This window comes from Chiloscyllium punctatum, chromosome 45, assembly GCF_047496795.1.
Source record: "Chiloscyllium punctatum isolate Juve2018m chromosome 45, sChiPun1.3, whole genome shotgun sequence".
NCBI classification, from domain to species: domain Eukaryota; kingdom Metazoa; phylum Chordata; class Chondrichthyes; order Orectolobiformes; family Hemiscylliidae; genus Chiloscyllium; species Chiloscyllium punctatum.
Genome location: NC_092783.1, coordinates 24,371,984 through 24,390,884, shown reverse-complemented (window position 1 = coordinate 24,390,884; position 18,901 = coordinate 24,371,984). Strand labels below are relative to the sequence as shown.

Here is an 18,901-nt window from a genome sequence, read left to right as displayed (position 1 = left end):
GGAGACTATTGCAGGAATTTGTAACAGCATCATTAAGTTGGGATTTCAGACAGGTTCAATATTGTGTTCTTTTGTTTGTGTTTCATTCAGAAATCTTGCAAATAAATGGTTTTGTTTAAAACTAAAGTGGTTGGGCCAGCTGCATCACTCCTGGGATACCCATTTTACACCTGCTTAAAACAACTCGCAAAGTTAGGGTCCAGGCTACTTTCTTGAAATGTTTTGAGGGGGTCTGGCCTCCCCACTTTGTCAGCACCTGTCCCTCCACCCATTTGCAAACCTAGGAACAATGCAGTCAGTTCCTTCATTCTGACCATTAATGTCAAACATGAATTATTTTGGTTCCAACATTCACCCTGTGGAACTCCAATAGGGCTGCCATCCTGAAAGAGACCCCTTTATCCCCAATGTCTGCGAGTAGCCAATCCTCTACCCATACCAGTAGCCTGCCCCTAACTGTATGGCTCATAACTTATCTAGCAGCCTCCTGTACAGTACTTTGTCAAAGCCTTCTAAAAATCTAAATAGGTCACGTCAACTACCTTCAAGAAATCTGAACAGATATGGCAGGTGTAACCTTCCCTTGACAAAGCCATGCTGATTCAGCCCTATTTCATCATGCACTTCCAAATACTCTGGGACCCTCTCCGACCCCAGTGATTCCTGTAACATCACCACCAATGCGTCTACAATCTGCTCAGTTATCTCCTTCAGAACTCTGGGGTTCAGTTCATCTGCTCCAGGTAATTTATCCACCTACAAATCTTTCAGCGTCCCCAGCAATTCTCAACAATGGCCATCACACTCACCTCTGATCAGATTTGCTTGAGGTTTTGGTATACAGCTGGTGTCTTTCACTATGAAAACTGGTGCAAAGGACCTGTTCAGTTCCGCCATTTCCCTGTTCCCCGTTACTATTTCTCCAGCCCCTTTACTTTGTTTCATATACTGTGCATTCAAGTACAATACCCTCAGTCCTGCACTGATTGCTCCCCTTCTCAGTTGTCCCCTTATTTGCTGTGCCTGAATTAGTGACCCTTTCCATACTGTTCTATTACAGAATCTGGAAACTTTAATAACCTCTGCTAAGCACTCCCCTTGTTTCACCTTTCCAGAATTTATCCATGCAATTGACCCCACCCCCACCCCACTGTTTAGTTTAAAACCCAGTTATGTACTTTGTCAGGACTTCAGTCCCAGCATAATTCAGGTGGAGCACAAGCCCTTTGAACAGCTCCCTCCTTCCCCAGTCTGTTGATCACGTGCAAGGTTGCTGGCGGATATAATGCAGAGAAGATCATTTTGTGGTTTTGATTTGTTATTGCTGCTCATTCTCCCACAGCAGAACCTCTTTCCACTGACATCATTCAGACCCTACATGCACCATGACAACTAGGTCTTTCCCCTCCCACTCCAAGACCCTCAGCAGTCCAGATGAGATATCCTTAACCTGGGCACCAAGCAGGGAACAGCCTTCAGAATATCTGGCCCTGGCCAAATTTAGTGTCTATTCTCCTGACTATACTATCCCTGAATATATCCACATTTCTCTTGCCTCCCTGCACCACGCTGCTAGTCAGTCCCAAAGCCCCACTCTCATCCGTATGGGGAGTAAGAATCTCAAACTTGTTCAACAAGCTCAAAAGGGGAGCTCAATATTGCTGCCTGGACACTTCTACCTGCCTTAGTGGTACGCACCCTTTGGTCTCTTATTGACCAAATTCCAGGTAGTTAATCTTAAGGGGAAACATAGCATCCTGGTAATTGTGCCCTTCCCTGATGCTTCAGCTAGGATGATACATTCATTACTATTCAAACAGTTAAGTAGACCAGAAGAAAACGACTGTCAATGACAGAAGAGTGAAAATATGGTGCCTGTGAAATATTTGAAATCTGTGTATTGAATTATTAACAAATTCTCAGATTGTACACAGAGGTGTCACAGTTTGATACTTTGAGATTGGGATGGCCTTGGGGGAGTGGTAACTTAATTGTCAGAGTCTGTTTGCAGTCAGTACATGGTTGTCACTCTAGTGAGTGTGGGCTGACATTTTTGTACAAAACGTTTCAGGTTGAGACATTTTAAAATGTTGTACAATTGCTAAACCATAAATTCTTACAACATGTAACAATTAATCTGTTAAGTCAGGGAGGCATACTAAAACATAAAAGACAAAGATAAAACTGCTAAGAATGGTGTTGAATATGTAATGGACAAATGATGTTAATCATTGCACAAAGTCACTGCCAACTATGAGCAGGAGTCTGCCCTCACACTCTGGTCTTTTCACCCTTGTCAGAGATCCATTCTGCTCCTGCCTGCCTGCTTTGCTAAGCTGCATTCGAGTTAAGAGGAAGGACAAAAGGACATGTCTTCAATGTCTAACATTTTCTTAACCTTCAAACTTCCAAATGCTCTCCACATACAAACCGGTTTCCATGAATTAAAAAAAAACTGCCAATGCTGGAAAAGCTCAGGAGGTCTGGCTGCATCTATGGAGTGAAATTAATGTTTCCGGTCCGGTGACTGTTTTGCTGTTACATTAAAACATCTCAAATGTTTTGGATATAGTGACTAATATCAAGGTAACCATCTGTATAAAATAAAATGTATGGTCTTTAAAGCTAGGTTAATGGCCTTTAATTTTCTAAGATTTGCTTTCCAGTTCAATTTGTGAAGTTACATTATCCTGGGCTTAATTTGTTTTTAAATTGGAAGTTTAGTATTGTCAAGTTGGGTTTTCCACAATTCTAATTTCTATCCCCAATGCATCAAACCAGGAGAAGGCAGTTTCAGTTTTGTGGTCAGGTTTGCACCAGTTGTCAGTGCACAAGTACATGCAAACCCTTCTGAGGAAGGGTCCCTCAACCCACAATGCTAATGGATTTCCCTCCAGATATTGCCAGACGCTGTAAGCGTTTCTAGCTAATTTCTGTTTCAGTTCCATGAAAACTGTCACTGTTGCAGGGAATGTGACAATTTGCACTCCTGCAACAGTAATGCTTTTTGTTAGGGATAAACGATTGGTTGGGCAAAAGTGAGGACTGCTGATACTGGAAATCAGAGTCTAGATTAGAGTGGTGCTGGAAAAGCACAGGTCAGGCAGCATCCAAGGAGCAGGAAAATTGATATTTCGGGCAAAAGCCCTTCCTGAAGAGCTTTTGCCCGAAATGTTTAAGGTTCTGCTCCTTGGATGCTGCCTGACCTGTTGCGCTTTTCCAGCACCACATTAATCTAAATTACTGGTTGGAACAAGTGATAGAACCCCACTATAATAAAAGTGCAGATGCTCAGGTGTGTCAACACCAATGGGGAGAGAGTTATTATCCAGTGTTCAGAGCACTTCACTGTTCTCCTTTATTAGTGTAGTGGGATCATAACCACCTGTGCATTTCAACTTCATGTTTCAACCAAAATGTGCTCTGTCCTCTCCAAAAGTATACATCCTCCTCAACTACACCTAGATATCACGTTAAACTGTTCAGTTTGGAACTTATACCCAAAATCTTCAAATGCAGAGCTATCCACTGGGGAGCTGCAGCAAGCAACCAAAGCGGTGCATGATGAAAGCATCAGCCATTATTTATCATCTTGATCTGAGCTGGCAAGGCAGCTCTCCGCTGACCTAACGCTTGAACAGAATGAAAGAAGTGAATGGGTGCAGGTAAAACTACAACCCAGCAAGAGTCAACACCTTGCAAAAGGGGGAAATACTGGATACATCAAATAAAGAAAAGGAACACCAAGATACAATCAAGGTGCAGAAATCAGACGTGGAGCAAACTGTATACAAAAATAGCCTGGTAATAGAACTGTTCAAGTGGTTATGGACATTTAACTGCAGGGAGTAAACTGTTAGACTCCATGCACTGAAAAATTGCATTCACTTAGCAACACCTTTTTGAGATGCTCAATCTCAGAGATACCACTCCTACCTTAACTCTTGATTTTTTTAATTGAGTTTTCCTTCTCGAATTGCATAGCTTTTAAGAGTTCTTTCCAGTTCAGATGGCCTGAATTCCTTTAGCATTGGCCTCTTATACCCATCACCTGGTTAGATCAAGGAGCTACTCCTCAGCCCTCTCCTTCCAATCAAACTCCCACACTTCCTCAAAACCTCAACTGTTCGCATGCCTTCCTCTTCTTCTACACCCCAAACTCTTCCACCTTGCCCAAAACACACACTTCATCCTCTCAACCTCCCCCTTTGCTCAGCCCCCTCCCCTGACAAACAACCACTCCTCTCCCCCCTCAGCACGCTTCCCATCACACAACTCAGTCCATTCACCTACTCACCCCAAGTCAACCTCATGGGGGTCAGGTTTCCTATCTGATCATTAATTCTCATTCTTACCCATTGCATATTTCTCAACTGCAGGTGAACTGCCAGAAGTGCATGTCACAAAAATAAAGAAACTATAACCAAAGCTGTTGTGTAACCAAAGTTTATTTCCAAGAAAGTCACAAAACAGCACATGAATGGTGCAGTGTGAAGGCAGGAACAGGGTCACAAGGAACAATATTGTATCACTCCAGCTTCTCCTCATTATAATCACCAATGGACAAGATAGTCAGAATGGCAGCAAGCCACATACAATATTTACAATGCAGTAACTGGTGGAAAAAAGGACTCAACAAAAAGCATTTCCAGCACTAGAGACAGCAGCCCAAAAGACTGGTTGGCATGAGCACACAACTCAAAGCGAACCAGATCTACACTGTAAATTAATCAGTAACTAAGCTACAGCCAGCATCTGAGATATTCATGCAGGCAAAGTTAATAAACTGGATGCAAGAATTGTCAGTTTCTGAAAACCCTCAATTTAATTCTGCAATCATGTGAAGAGTCAGCGAGCCACATTATTTTAAAGCCTGCAAGACTGTACTCCTACTGAATGTCTGAACACTTCTCATAACACGAGAATATTTTAAATACTCTAGTGCACTCATGACATATTTCTGTTCCAGTAATATCCCAAAGCACTGCACAAAACTGACTACCACAAATGAAGTGCAGGATTTACAAATAGCAAGGCAAAAATTTAGATGTTTGCAGGTATCTTCGAAAACATGAAAAACCAGTGAACACAAAAAACACATAACCCCAGGTGACATATCACAATAAAAACAGCACAACACCAAGAAGTTGTGTTAACAAGCCTAAAGATAGTGTGTTATCTGCCAATAATAATAAAAAAACAAACTGCTGGTTTGCTTAGGAAGGGGGCATATTGATCCCATCAGATCTGCTGGAGATGGGCAAGCTTATGGAATCAAGAAAACTAACCCTCAATGGATAATGCAGTAGGTAAGCAATCAATGGTCTGCCCACAATACAATCCTACCTGTATAAAAACCATGACTCTGCCCATAATTCACAAGTTTGACAACTTCTGCATCTGAAAATCTCATCACTGGTTACATTATAGAATACATGAAAAGAAAGACAATGAACAGCTAAAATAGGGTAAAAAATGCAATGGACTACATGTCGAGTCTATTAAACAAATGCAAATCACATTCTTAACAACTCCAAGAAGTCTGTACATGGATCTTCACAAAGGCCACTATGCTTCAGGTTTACTTCCTATCGTTTGACCTGGAGCGGCTAAAACAAAAAAAAAGTGTGAAAAGATTAGAAACCTGGTAGCTAGAAAACATTCTATTGCTTCCTTTCAGACACCAAACTGGGCACACTGCCCACATAGACAGGTGCAGTCAGCCAGCTTCACGAGTACTCGTTTCTTACAGGCATCACTAAAATTACAAAAGCCCCCACCAAAATTTCAACACCCAAGACATTTTTTCATCCTGGGCATTAATCAATTGATGTAGCTAGCCCAGAACAGACTATTCATTAACCATTCATTAGGACCATAGAAATTCACAGAGCAAAACAGCCATTAGACCATTTATGCATGATGAGGCATGATTCATGCCTAATACCCACTTTCCAGTTCTTGAACCATACATTAGGTCGCAGCAGGTCCAAATACAAATTAGGGAACTTCCTAATGTTAATGAGGATTTATTCAACTATCATCTTTTCAGACAGTTTTAATCTCCACTGCCCTCTCAGTGAACAAAATTAAAGGAACTCAGGTTTTACACTATTCCAACTTACCTGTGAGACCTGGAGAACGAACGAGATTGTTTGTGGTTCCTCTCCCTGGACAGGGACCTCTCTCTCCTACGATCCCTTGAGAGGGACCTATGAAGTCAAGAATGCTATTAGATCACAAGATCTTTCGAGTCCTACTATGGCAAGTGTTCTGGTTTTACCCAGAGGATCCAACTTTTTTTAAAAAAAGATTCCCTAGTGTGGAAACAGGCCCTTCCACCCAACAAGTCCACACCGACCCTCCGAAGAGTAACCCACCCAGACCCATTTCCCTCTGACTAACGCACCTAACACGATGGGCAATTTAGCATGGCCAATTCACCTGACCTGCACATCTTTGGACTGTGGGAGGAAACCCATACACACTGGGAGAATGTGAAAACTCCACACAGACAGTCGTCAAAGGTTTGAATCGAACCCAAGACCCTGGTGCTGTGTGGCAGCAGTGCTAAACACAGCCACCGTGCTGCACCAAATTCATACCAGATGAACATAAGGAGCCACGCCTTAATGCATGGACAGAGCAAAAAGACCGTTACAGGTTTAGGGTGAGGGGAAAGAATTAAAAGGGACAAATGTTCACACAAAGGGTAATGTGTGCATGGAATGAGCTGCCAAATAAAGTGGTGGAAGCTGGTACAATTAGACTTAAAAGGGATCTGGATGGGTATATGAATAGGAAAGATTTAAGAGATTTGGGTCAAGTACTGGCAAATAGGACTACCTTAATTTAAGATATGTGGTAGGTATGAATGGGTTGCTTGCTGTACACCTGAACTCTATTCACCACTGCCTCTGCATTAGAGTAATGACTCAACATTCACAAAACAAGCAATTAAGATACAACTGAATCTATTTTGGCCAAATAATTTCAGAAGGTAGTTGTAAGGATAGAACTGATACTCTTGAGCCAGGAGGCCAAGAATCAAGTTCCACGTGCTCCATGTGGTATAGCAACCTGTTCAGAGATGTTAGAAAATGTAAAAATGATACATTACACAGTTCATGATCAGTCAAACCTTCCCACCGACCATCTGCTAAAATAATTTGAACTATCGAATTATTTGAATTAATCCCAAACAATTTCTTTTTTGGGGCTTGAGGAAGAAATGAGTTAGAATAGGAGCCAATAGCAACTCAATAAGGAAGTAGGAGTAGCATGTAGGATTGAGTAATATTGTAACGCATGACTCATACCTGCTCCTACTTCTGCTGAAGCTCCTCCGACGAGGTGGTGATCTAGAAGTGAGAAGGAAGACCAGTTAGGAAGTGAACAAATGATGGTCCACAAACAGCGACCGGTACAAAGTACCATCCTACTCGATCACAGCTGGTCCCAATAACCCCAGCTCACTAGCAATGGCAATTAAATACCTCAACATATGTCAGATTTAACAAACTGCCTGCATAAAAACCTGACTTCAGTTTAATTCTAATCTTTACAAAACAATAACTATGAAGCTTGAAGCTGACCAAACACCACTGCAGGGTTCACATCTCCAGAAGAGAATGAAAATCTAGAAATACTTCAAAATCAATTTAATAAAAATGTAAACAAATGTATCATATCACTGAAAACAGGAAGCAACCTCTTATTAAAACGATATGAAAAATTTGAAACCCAATGAAGAGGTTGCAATTAATTCATAGCTCATAAGAGGGACAAAAATCAGCATGGGCAAGGAAATCCAAAACAAACTGACAAAAACATATCAGTTGATTCCAGCTCTGGACAGACCTACACAATGAAGAATCCACACAGAACCCTGCATTGGTGTAAAACAACTTCAATAATAGAGAATGTTCAAAAATAATCTATGCTACAACAGAATATGTTAACTGAACACAGCATTAAATGGAACCTGTGGATTAAAAACAGGGATGGAAACTATAACAAGTGCACCGGACAGGAACAAGTATTCAGGATCTCGTTCCCAATGCACCTGCAGAATTGCAGCTGACACTTACTGCCAGCAGACGGCCTCCATGAGCAATCAGAAAGCTCAAATATTTAAATTCACCATTTTAATTTGGTGGACATGCTTCCAAAGATCAGAGACAAAGGTCCCCGTACACATGACTGACCTCTAACATTTCCATCCCTGGGTGCAACTTAAGGTGCACAAACAGCTCTAACTTAGACAGCTTTTATTCTAGAAACACTGCTATAACAATGCAATATATTATACGTAAGACAACGTGGGTAGTGTTCTGTTAATGCTCAATTCTTTGGGTTAACTGGCTAAAACTCCAAATGCGACGTCTCACTGTGTAGATCTGATTTCTGGATCTTCAACTTGGGACATTAATCTTCACTTATTTGAGGACAATGCACACGGTAGTGGCTTACTAAGAATGTTAATTTGAAGGCAATAGGCCACTTGGTCATTTTGACGCCACAATGGGGCTGCTTGGGAGGTGAGAAGGCAATACTGTACACACCTCACCCAGCAAAAGACCAATCCCTTATTAATTGCAATACTGGAATTCTTAAGGTTTCATGTACTTTTAACACTGCTCGATGTGTTCCCCATATTAAGACAATTAACAGCACTGTGCAGAATTAGCACTGAGCCAATGCTGACCAAGCCACTACTGTACACTACCCTCATAGTGGAAAAAATCCAGGGTAGAGTTTTAAAGAGAGAAAAGGCAATTAGGACATCAATATCACCAAGATAGCTACAGGGCAGCTGGCACAACATGGCCATTGTCAATTCACAGGGATAAAATTTTCCAGTTAAGGCAACCTGATTCCCAACTGATTTTTTTCCACCATGCTGCATTTTTCTGCACCAAGGACTATCCATTCCAATTAGCCTAGAACTTTCAATTCACCAACCCCATTTACACTTCCATCACCAGGACCAGGCCAGCTCTCAAGGGAAGCAAATGCCTGCTTTTGGCTGCTGTAAAAGCTTAATTTGGGCCTCCTAGTGAACCAAGGTTGCATTTTGCACCATTTAGCAGAAGACCCATGGAGAAGACTATGACTATGACCTGCCAGTCGGCAAATGTCACATCCCTTCAGAGTTACTCTGGCCCGATTTAAGACATATTTTGCACCTGGGTCTGAAAACACGTGACAAGAGCCACTTGAACTTATAATTGTACAACCTAACCAAGGATGTTACACTACACAAATTTTAAACATGGTTTCAGAACCCAAGTACAAAAGTCTAGCTGTTACTAAACACGAACACTTCTTAAAAACAAAGTTAAATTCAGTCTTTACACAGCCAGCACCTAACAGAACACTGTAGTCTCTTTACCTTGTCAAAAAGCTTACTCCATTATACCAGCAGTAGACTATTGTATAAAGCAGGAAAAACTTACTAGTCTTTTGGTTTTCAACAAGCTAGAAATGGAGAGGTGAGGCTGCCGGACTGACGGCCAGGTAGAATTTGCTGAAAAGGTTTGCCAGATGCGTGGTATTTGGTTGGCAGAGGGGGGTGTAGTGGTTTTTTTCCTGCTTTTTATTTAGTCGAAGGCTGCTGAGACAAATGCTGAGTGTTCGGCTGCTGTTGTGGAGACAACGAGTAAAGTAAACAGCTGATTGACCAGAAATGTGTGGGCAGTTGAGGCAGCCGCTGCCGATTGGTCATGGTTGGAGAAGAGGCTGAGAAACAGCATGCTTGGGAACCAAAGGGCGGTGGTGCAACCTGACGACTGGACATGCCTTGGTCATGTGATACCGACACCAGCCAAGCTGATTGGGGCGCGCTGGTCACATGACGCTGAAAGGGCTAGTTGACTGGCTAATGTAGATTCGAAGGGTGGTGAGAAGAGGCATGATGGTGACTCTGCAAGGGGGGGTTCATTTTTATTAATATATAAATAAATGGATAAAAATGCATCTTTAAAAATAAATAGTGCAACACACAAGCCATCAGTAAAAACCAATCTTGATTATTAAATAATTTAGCCATTAGTGATGAGTGACAATGCAAAACAGCAATATGTAAGCATATTAACACTTTGCATCAATCTTATTGCAATTGGCCAGAATGCAGCAACATGCTAGGCAATTCATAAATCCATTAATCAGGGTTCCTTCTGAACATAAACATAAAAATGTCACTAACCTGCAAGATGCTCTTCTCTGTAGAAAGCAGAACTCCTACCCCATCAGGGACAAAACGTGTCAACACTGCCAAGGTTGATGTCAAGAATCCAGTTGCACCATAAATGTGAATGTATTTGTCAGTGCTACAGCACTGTGCTTAAAACAGGCACCGTTCAGCCATGGGCTGTCCATGACAGGTATGCATTCTTATTTAATTGCCTGCAAACTCTCCCACACCAGGGAAGACGAAACATTTACCTTTTAATTACAAAAAAGAAAGCTACCACAGAAGGAACCCCAGGTCTGAGTGTAATATGCCTTATTAGGAGTTCACAAGGCAACATTGCACCCCTACGTAATTTCAACTCAATGCCCCCTGCGAAGCTCTCAGGCTGCATTAATAAGCTTAGCAAACCAGTGGTTCAGATAAAGACTGTTATTCAAACTAGAGAAAATCTAAGTTTTAACTTTTTATAGTAGATCACAAGAAATCAATGGTTTAAATTATTTCTCAAGTCTTTATCTTAACCTCTAGTAACCCAAAGACCCCCTTCCCCAGCATTCCCTCAAAAGGCAATCACTATTTTTCCTTGACTGAGGACTTGGAATAACTTTCTCAGACTTTCCACCTTTACTGAGCCACTTAAAAGGGAATGCTGGTGCAACGAGTCCAGTTTTCTTGCAGTTATGCGAAAACACTGATCCCTGGAGATGCAGAACTGGCATGTATCGTCTTCATTTGACATGCTAAGGACAGGTCACTTCATTGTCCATACAAGCAAAGTGCACAACTACTAAGTCACCAACACCAGGGGGTGGAACATGATTAGCAAAATAATTCACTTAAGTTTAACTATACACTCACTTTACATCAGAGCACAGGAGCTCATTAAAATATTAGTTTGGGATCTTTGAAAGTTGTTTGGAAATCACATGCTTTTTCCAAGCATGGCTTGAACCTAATACCCTAATTCATCAATTCTGATCTCCCGACAGCAATGCTTTCGTACCAAAGCTCAATTTATGATACTGTAAAATAAGCAAAAGTGAAAATTCTTTGACCAGCAATGTCAAGCAGAAACGGCAACAGCCTTACCACAACATACGAGCGGGAGGCCACTTCGTTTTACATGTGGTGCGCTTCCAGCTTTAAGGACGAATCAAAATCTACTGGGCATGGCAGCTAGGGATGTCATGGTGTCCTCCTTATATAAGAGAACAACCTAAACCAATTGCAAAAGGCAGCTCAACAGGAGGCCTTTCACTCAGACAGCTGAAACTGCTCATAACCAACTGTAATTAAACAGCAAGGTCAATGTGGTTGGGTGCATAACCAACAACGGACTGTTCACCATTATCACTGTGCATGACTGGAAACCAAAGCCATCAAAAGCCACATTTGCCAGTTACCAGTGTTAAAATCAACAGCATTGAACAGCCTTGAGAAGTCCATGCCTAGATTACTTGCCGCCTGGACCACTCGAATATGGTCATATACTGAAAACTGGATGTTCAACAGGCACGCCATGGAAGTAGTCACACTTACTGATAACATGCCTTTGAAACAAGTATCTTCATCATGACATCCCTACTGACAAACCACAGAACTCAAAGATCATGTGGAGTCCTTCCCTATATACATACATATTAAAAGCAACTCAACACATCAGGAAATTTCAGGCTGTTGTTCAAAACTATGTCGCCCATCACTAGTAGCTGTTACATCAAGCAAACAGCTCAAAACTATGAATTACAGATGGAAAACATTTACAGCAATTTTTAAAAATAAATTTTGCATGCACAGCTACATCAAAAAGCAATATCACACGCTGTTACCTGCGCCGGACTGGGGGGCTTCTTCGGCGATAATCCTCACGAGAACGCCTGGCCCACGCTGGCGGTGGGCCACGATTACGGATGCGTCTCTCACCATTGGACAGTTCTACACGGACACGGCAGCCACAGAGATTCCTGAAAAATCAATAATTAAATGCTTCATACTCAAACATCACCCTGCAAAGAGAAAGCTACAGGTGTAGATTTGAAATATTGCCCATTGCACTCCCCATAAATGGATGAGTCATGAAAGCCATTGGCAACCTCAATGTCAGTTAACAGTCACAGTGAAACCCATCCGCTGTACAAGATATCAATGGAGTTTATATCCCTTAATTAAATTTTAAGAATAAGTTAAACTGAGACTAACCTTGCGTAAGCATAATTATTCACAAGGAATAAGTGAACTTGGATAGAGTGATCAAACCCATTAAGAATGATGGGACATATGGAAAGACAATGTTTCAGTTCAGTACAGTCTCCTCTTTACCCAATTTACTGAAACTGAAAACAAGAGTAAAGTCTTTCTGCCATTCAACTCCATATTCCTTAACATCTTTAATCTCCAGTGATCTGGCCTTTAATCAGAATTCCACAGGTTCACTACCCACTAAAATACAACAAGGACACCACCTTAGATTGCAAAGTAAGGAGAGACATAATTACTGAACATTCCTGATCTATAAAAATGTCAAATAACCTGATCACATCTACAGCAGTCAATAAGCTCCCAGCCTCTAAACCAAACATTTCCCAAGTAGCAGACATTTATTGACCAGAGAACAAGGCATCAGATCTGTCAAAGGCTTCAAATTGGTTCATTAGCTAGTTTTGAGAATTACTCGCTCAAAACGAAATCTTGTTGGATCATATAGCTCACCCCAGGCCAGCCAACTCTAGTCAAGAAAAAAAAGAGTGCAGTCATGCAAAAAGCTCAGATCCAAAGGCAGATTTAGGATGAACCGACTGAGTAGAAAATTGAAAAACACAGTATAGTTTGAAATGGCAGAGCAATATAGATGACGTACTGACTTTGTTTAATAACAAACACAAAAAACAGTTAATCATAAATACAAGGATGTAACCAGCCTCTCAATCAGGAATGATCTTACAGATAAGACTGTCATCCTTAGTATAGGCGCAAGGATCGAAACATTGCTATGTGACATGTACACTGAGCCATGTGTAACAGAAAAGTGGAAAATACAAGATAGTCCATAAGGTTTTATGGATCACCCAACTCTTGGTTCTGGATGGGCTTAACTTGTATGCTTCTCAAATGAACACTAATATAAACAGTGTTGGATGAAAATTACAAATATTTCAATACTGATAGCTAAACCACAATCTTACTGTTACAGCTTCGGAAGAGGCAGTTGGAAAATGCTTTCATGATCAGAAGTTGTACAATTTAAAACATTTCAGTAATTACAGTGCTTACAACACTGATATTAACACTGTTGTATGTTTGGTAACACAATCTGTATGTGTTAACCATGCTACAGCACATCAAGTGACAAGATTAAAGTCACAGGCACACAAAATGGATGCTTGGTAATTAACATCTTATCAGCTCCTGCACTGCAATCTCATTGTGGCCATTAGATGGAGCAGCTCCAAATGTGCACAATATATCTCCATTCAACAAACATAGCACACTGATCTTAATGCTTCTCAGATCAGTTTTGGGAAGCACGTTTCAGGAAAGTGCAAGAAAAGCTGCAATGACAGCTATATGGGAAATGACATTAATAATTTCAGGGACAGAAATAATTACCTTCCATCGAGTTCTCTGACCGCATCTGAAGCATCGCGTGGATCTTCAAACTCAACAAATGCAAACCCAGGTGGATTGCGGGCAACCCACACACTGCGGAGCGGGCCATAATATCCAAATGATCTCTCAAGCTCAGTTTTATTTCCATTATTTCCAAGGTTTCCAACGTACACCTTGCAGTCTAGAGGACATGAACCATGATTCATGGCTGGAACACAAGACAAGTTAACAAAATCTTTGGGCCCTCTAGTTCAGAAAATAGCTTCTATACAGTCATTAGAACTGAAAATAGGCAACAGAATAAGAACATTAAATAATTCAAGAATTCATTTGGAATCCATCAATGCTGTATAATGGCAATATGGAGGTCATTAAAATACATCTGTTCTAAATAGACATCAAATCATGCAGAAAATCCAGTATCCAGTCACAGCACTTTGCAGGCAAGTTTGGAATTGCTTGGTATTTCACATGTCCGTTGCACTACTGAGCCCTTTAAAGTCACACTAAAGGTCTAATGAAAGTAGTACAACACTTACTATCCCACAGAAGGAAACCTGAAACTACTATAAACCAAGTAATTTCAGACCAGTACCTGTGGAAAACCTTTAAAACGCTCCAAAGCAAATCATGTGCAGCAGGGATATCCTCAAAAATGAAGGAATTGGGATCAGTTACCTTAAAACGCTGCAGACAAAACCAATCAGATATTGGATACAACAGGCTTATATTTCACCTGAAAGGCTGATTCGTCTGCCACAAGGAAATCACCAAAATCAAACTGTGGGGGGGATCAATTACTGCCCCCAGATTTGAACCAGGAAAGTTAAATTCATGCTGACACAAAAGCCAGCAGAAATGAACAGATTTTTCCCATTTAAGACGAGAGGGAGATTTATTCCCTGGACAGAGATCCAGCTGCAGGAATGGCACTGAGGCTGGACCCCGATTCAAACTCGGAGCAAAGTATCAACTTCCAACTTATCCAAAGCGAACAAAACAAAACCACCTCCAGTTAAACAGCGGCGCTCACACAGACCGGGGGGGGGGGGGGGGGGGGGGGGTAAGAGAGGGGAAACCCAGGTGAAGGAGCCCCCCCCGAGGGCAGATCAATGAACAGTTGGGGGGGGGGGAGGAAGAGAGAAGGGGACGGGGGTGGGGGGGGGGGGGGGGTGGGGAGTAGGGGGTGAGTAAAGAGAGGAGAGCGCCGCCGAGACGGTGTCCCCCGATTCCAGCCGAGGCCGGGTGTAGGCCGCTGGAGCCCGGGATCAGGAGTCTCTGAGGGCCGCCCGCCCGCCCGCCGGCCGGGGTGCTCTGGGGCGGGGCTCTGGGCCCCACGCTCCGCCGCTCTTTGTTCTCACTCACCGCCGAGAAAATGGCGGCGGAGAGGCCGGGCCCCGCCCGAGAGGGCCCTGGGGGGAGGGGAGGGGAGGGGGAGCCCGAGCCCGCTCACACACTCCCCGGGCACACACTCACTCACTCACCCTGAGACAGCGGCCAGGGGGGTGAGCCGCGGCGCGGGCAGCTCTCACAGGGCGGGCCCGGGGACACAGGCCTGAGGGAGGAGGGGGGGGGGTCGGCCCTCACCGCCCACCCGGGCCGTGCTCTAGACTCGGCCTGTCCAACCGCCCCCACTCCCCCCCGGGGTCTCATCCACACCCCCGGGGTCTCCCCTACCCTACCCTACCCCCCCTCCGTGTGTGTGTCCCGGTCTCTCCGGCCCCCCCCGGTACCTACTCGCTCTCTCCGGCTCCTCGCGCTCAAACAAAATGGCCGCCGCCTCGCGCCACAACTAACGGAAATAGCTGCAGTCACGTGAGCGCCGCCGGGCCCGCCCCCCCATCCCGAGGCGCCAACGTCTGATTGGCGGAGAGCGCGCATTCAATCCGCTTCCAATCCCCGCCCCCCACACCCCACCCCCTCCCCTCCCCCACCCCCCCCCACACCCCATCCCTCCCCCTCCCCCTCACCACCCCACACTCTCCCCAACCCCTCACCATCCCCCACCCCACAACCTCCACCCCATCCCTCCCCCTCACCATCCCCCACCCCCCCACACCCCCCCACACCCCATCCCTCCCCCTCACCACCCCACACTCTCCCCAACCCCTCACCATCCCCCACCCCACAACCTCCACCCCATCACCCTCCCCCTCCCCTCCCCCACCCCCCTCCCCTCCCCCTCCCCCCAACCCCTCACCCCATCACCCTCACCCTCCCCATCCCCACACCCTCTCCACCTTCTCACCCTCCCCCTCCCCATCACTCTCACCCTGCCCCCTCACCCACCCTTCCCCTCACCCTCCAATCTCCCCTTCCTCATTCCCTCACCCTCCCCATCCTCTCACCCTCCACCCTCACCCTCCCCATCCCCATGCAATCACCCCCCTCTCCCATCACCGCCGCCACTGTCTCCCATCGTCTCCCCCCATCCTCCTCACCCTCCCCATCCCCCTCACCCTCCCCAACCTCCTCACCCTCCCCCATCCCCCTCCCCATTCCCCTCACCCTCCCACTCCATTCCCCTACCACTCTCCCCACCATCTCCCCCACACTCACCCTCCCCCACATTCTCCCCTCACCCTCCTCCATCCCATCCCCCCTCCTCCTCCCTCATCCATCCCCATCAAACTTCCCCAACCCCCCATCCTACCATTGCATCCCATCCCATCCCCCTCAACCACCCCACCACCACCTCAACCTATCCCCCTCAACCCAACCCATCCCCCTCACCCCTCCCCCACTCTCACATCCCTTCACCCTCACCCTATCACTCCCACCCCATCCCCCTCACTCTCCCAACACTCACCCTGCCACACTCACCCTACCCCCTTCACACCCCTCCATGCTCACCACTCTCACATTTGGTCCCCCACACTGACACCCCCACACACAACTCACCCACACTCACCGCTCCTCTCACCCTGCACTCATCCAACTCACCCCATTCCCCTCACCCCTCCACACTTAACCCCCACACTCTCACACCCCCAGCCTCACCACAGCATCCTCACCCTATCCCCCTCACCTCACACACGCCCACTCCCCCCAACACTCACTCCATCGCCCTCACCTACTCCCACGTCACCCGCCTGCACTCACCCACCCACACCCACCCCCCCCGTACACATCCCCTCATACTCACCCTCCACACTCACCACCATCACTCACCCCCATCACTCCCTACAGTCAGACCTCTCACCCACCCCCCCACACTCACCCCATTCCCCACAGAACCTCATGCTTACCCTCCACACCCAATCTTTCCCACCCTTACTGCAATACATTCACCCACTCCCATATTCACCAACCCCCCCCCAATCACTGCTCCCACTCTCACACCCCATACTCACCCCATTCCTCACAGAACCCCATACCCACCCTCCACACTCACCTTCCCCCACCCTCACTCCCCCACACTCCCCCTCCCCCTCAACCCCCCATATTAACACCCTGACACTCAACCCCATCGCATTTACCCCCTCATCCTCCCACTCACCCCCTCATATCCCTCACTCCCCCCACCCTCACCCCCCCACGCTCACCACCCACCCTCACTCCCCAATGCTCACCATCCACCAATCATCCCCCTCCACACTCACCACTCCCACAATCACACCCCCCCACACTCACCACTCCCACAATCACCCCCCACACTCACCACTCCCACAATCACCCCCCCACAATCACACCCCCCACACTCACCACTCCCACAATCACCCCCCGACAATCACCCCCCCACACTCACCCACTCCCACAATCACCACTTCCACAATCACACCCCCCACACTCACCACTCCCACAATCACCCCCCCACAATCACACCCCCCACACTCACCACTCCCACAATCACCCCCCCACAATCACACCCCCCACACTCACCACTCCCACAATCACCCCCCCACAATCACACCCCCCACACTCACCACTCCCACAATCACCCCCCCACAATCACACCCCCCACACTCACCACTCCCACAATCACCCCCCCACAATCACACCCCCCCCCACACTCACCACTCCCACAATCACCCCCCCACAATCACACCCCCCACACTCACCACTCCCACAATCACCCCCCCACAATCACACCCCCCCACACTCACCACTCCCACAATCACCCCCCCACAATCACACCCCCCACACTCACCACTCCCACAATCACCCCCCCACAATCACACCCCCACACTCACCACTCCCACAATCACCCCCCCACAATCACCCCCCCACAATCACACCCCCCACACTCACCACTCCCACAATCACCCCCCCACAATCACCCCCCCACAATCACACCCCCCACACTCACCACTCCCACAATCACCCCCCCCACAATCACGCCCCCCACACTCACCACTCCCACCATCACCCCCCCACAATCACACCCCCCACACTCACCACTCCCACAATCACCCCCCCACAATCACACCCCCCACACTCACACCCCACTCTCACACCTCTCACCCCAACCTCCTCACTCCATCCCCCATGCTCACCCCCCCACACTCACCTTCCCCTCTCCTCCCTCCCCCCCACACTCTTGCCCCCCACACTACCTTCCCCCATGCTCACCCCCCCCTTAACCGCCATACTAATCCCCCCACACTCATCCTCCTACACTCACCTCCCCCACACTCATCTGTACTCAATCTCACCCCCTTAACCCCTCACACTCAGCACCACCATACTTACCACCCCCTAACCCCCTACACATACTCACCCCACACGCAATCACCCCTCAACCCCCCCCCACACACTCACACATACCCCTTCACCCACACACCATCCCCCTCACCCTCCATACTCACCCCACCCCCCACCACCCCATCATCCTCACCGCCTCCTCACCCACACCCCGCTCACTTACTCCATCCCCATCACCGCTCATCCCCCTCACCTCATCACCCTGACCACCCCGTCACCATCACCCCATCCTGTCATCTCCCCAAACTCATACCCTGTGACTTTGTACCCCTCACACCCTCCCCTTACCCTATCCCCCTCACCACGCCACCCCATCCTGCCCACACCCCATCCCCTCCCATTACCATCTCCATCACCCTCACAGCCCCACCCCATCTCTCTTCATCATCACCCTCA

At 46.3% G+C, this 18,901-nt stretch overlaps 1 protein-coding gene and 1 non-coding gene across 4 annotated transcripts; both read right to left on the bottom strand.

Moving 5' to 3' along the window:
* Positions 1 to 4,430: 4,430 nt before the first annotated feature.
* srsf3b (serine and arginine rich splicing factor 3b) lies at positions 4,431 to 15,627 on the bottom strand. Of its 3 annotated transcripts, none has more exons than XM_072563465.1 (6): positions 15,535 to 15,627; positions 13,802 to 14,009; positions 12,025 to 12,159; positions 7,320 to 7,361; positions 6,126 to 6,212; positions 4,431 to 5,609 (listed from the first exon to the last, which is right to left on the bottom strand). In XM_072563465.1, exons 2-6 carry the CDS (start codon positions 14,005 to 14,007, stop codon positions 5,582 to 5,584), a joined length of 498 nt encoding a protein of 165 aa, XP_072419566.1. In that variant the 5' UTR covers positions 14,008 to 14,009; positions 15,535 to 15,627; the 3' UTR covers positions 4,431 to 5,581. The 3 variants fall into 3 exon arrangements, 2 of the variants coding, with proteins under 2 accessions (XP_072419566.1, XP_072419567.1); XM_072563466.1 differs by having other exon boundaries at positions 15,539 to 15,561; XR_011955367.1 differs by lacking the exon at positions 4,431 to 5,609 and adding an exon at positions 9,459 to 9,925.
* LOC140467533 (small nucleolar RNA SNORA41) lies at positions 14,271 to 14,404 on the bottom strand. The gene has a single exon (XR_011955494.1). It is a non-coding gene; the product is annotated as a small nucleolar RNA SNORA41 (small nucleolar RNA).
* Positions 15,628 to 18,901: the final 3,274 nt, after the last annotated feature.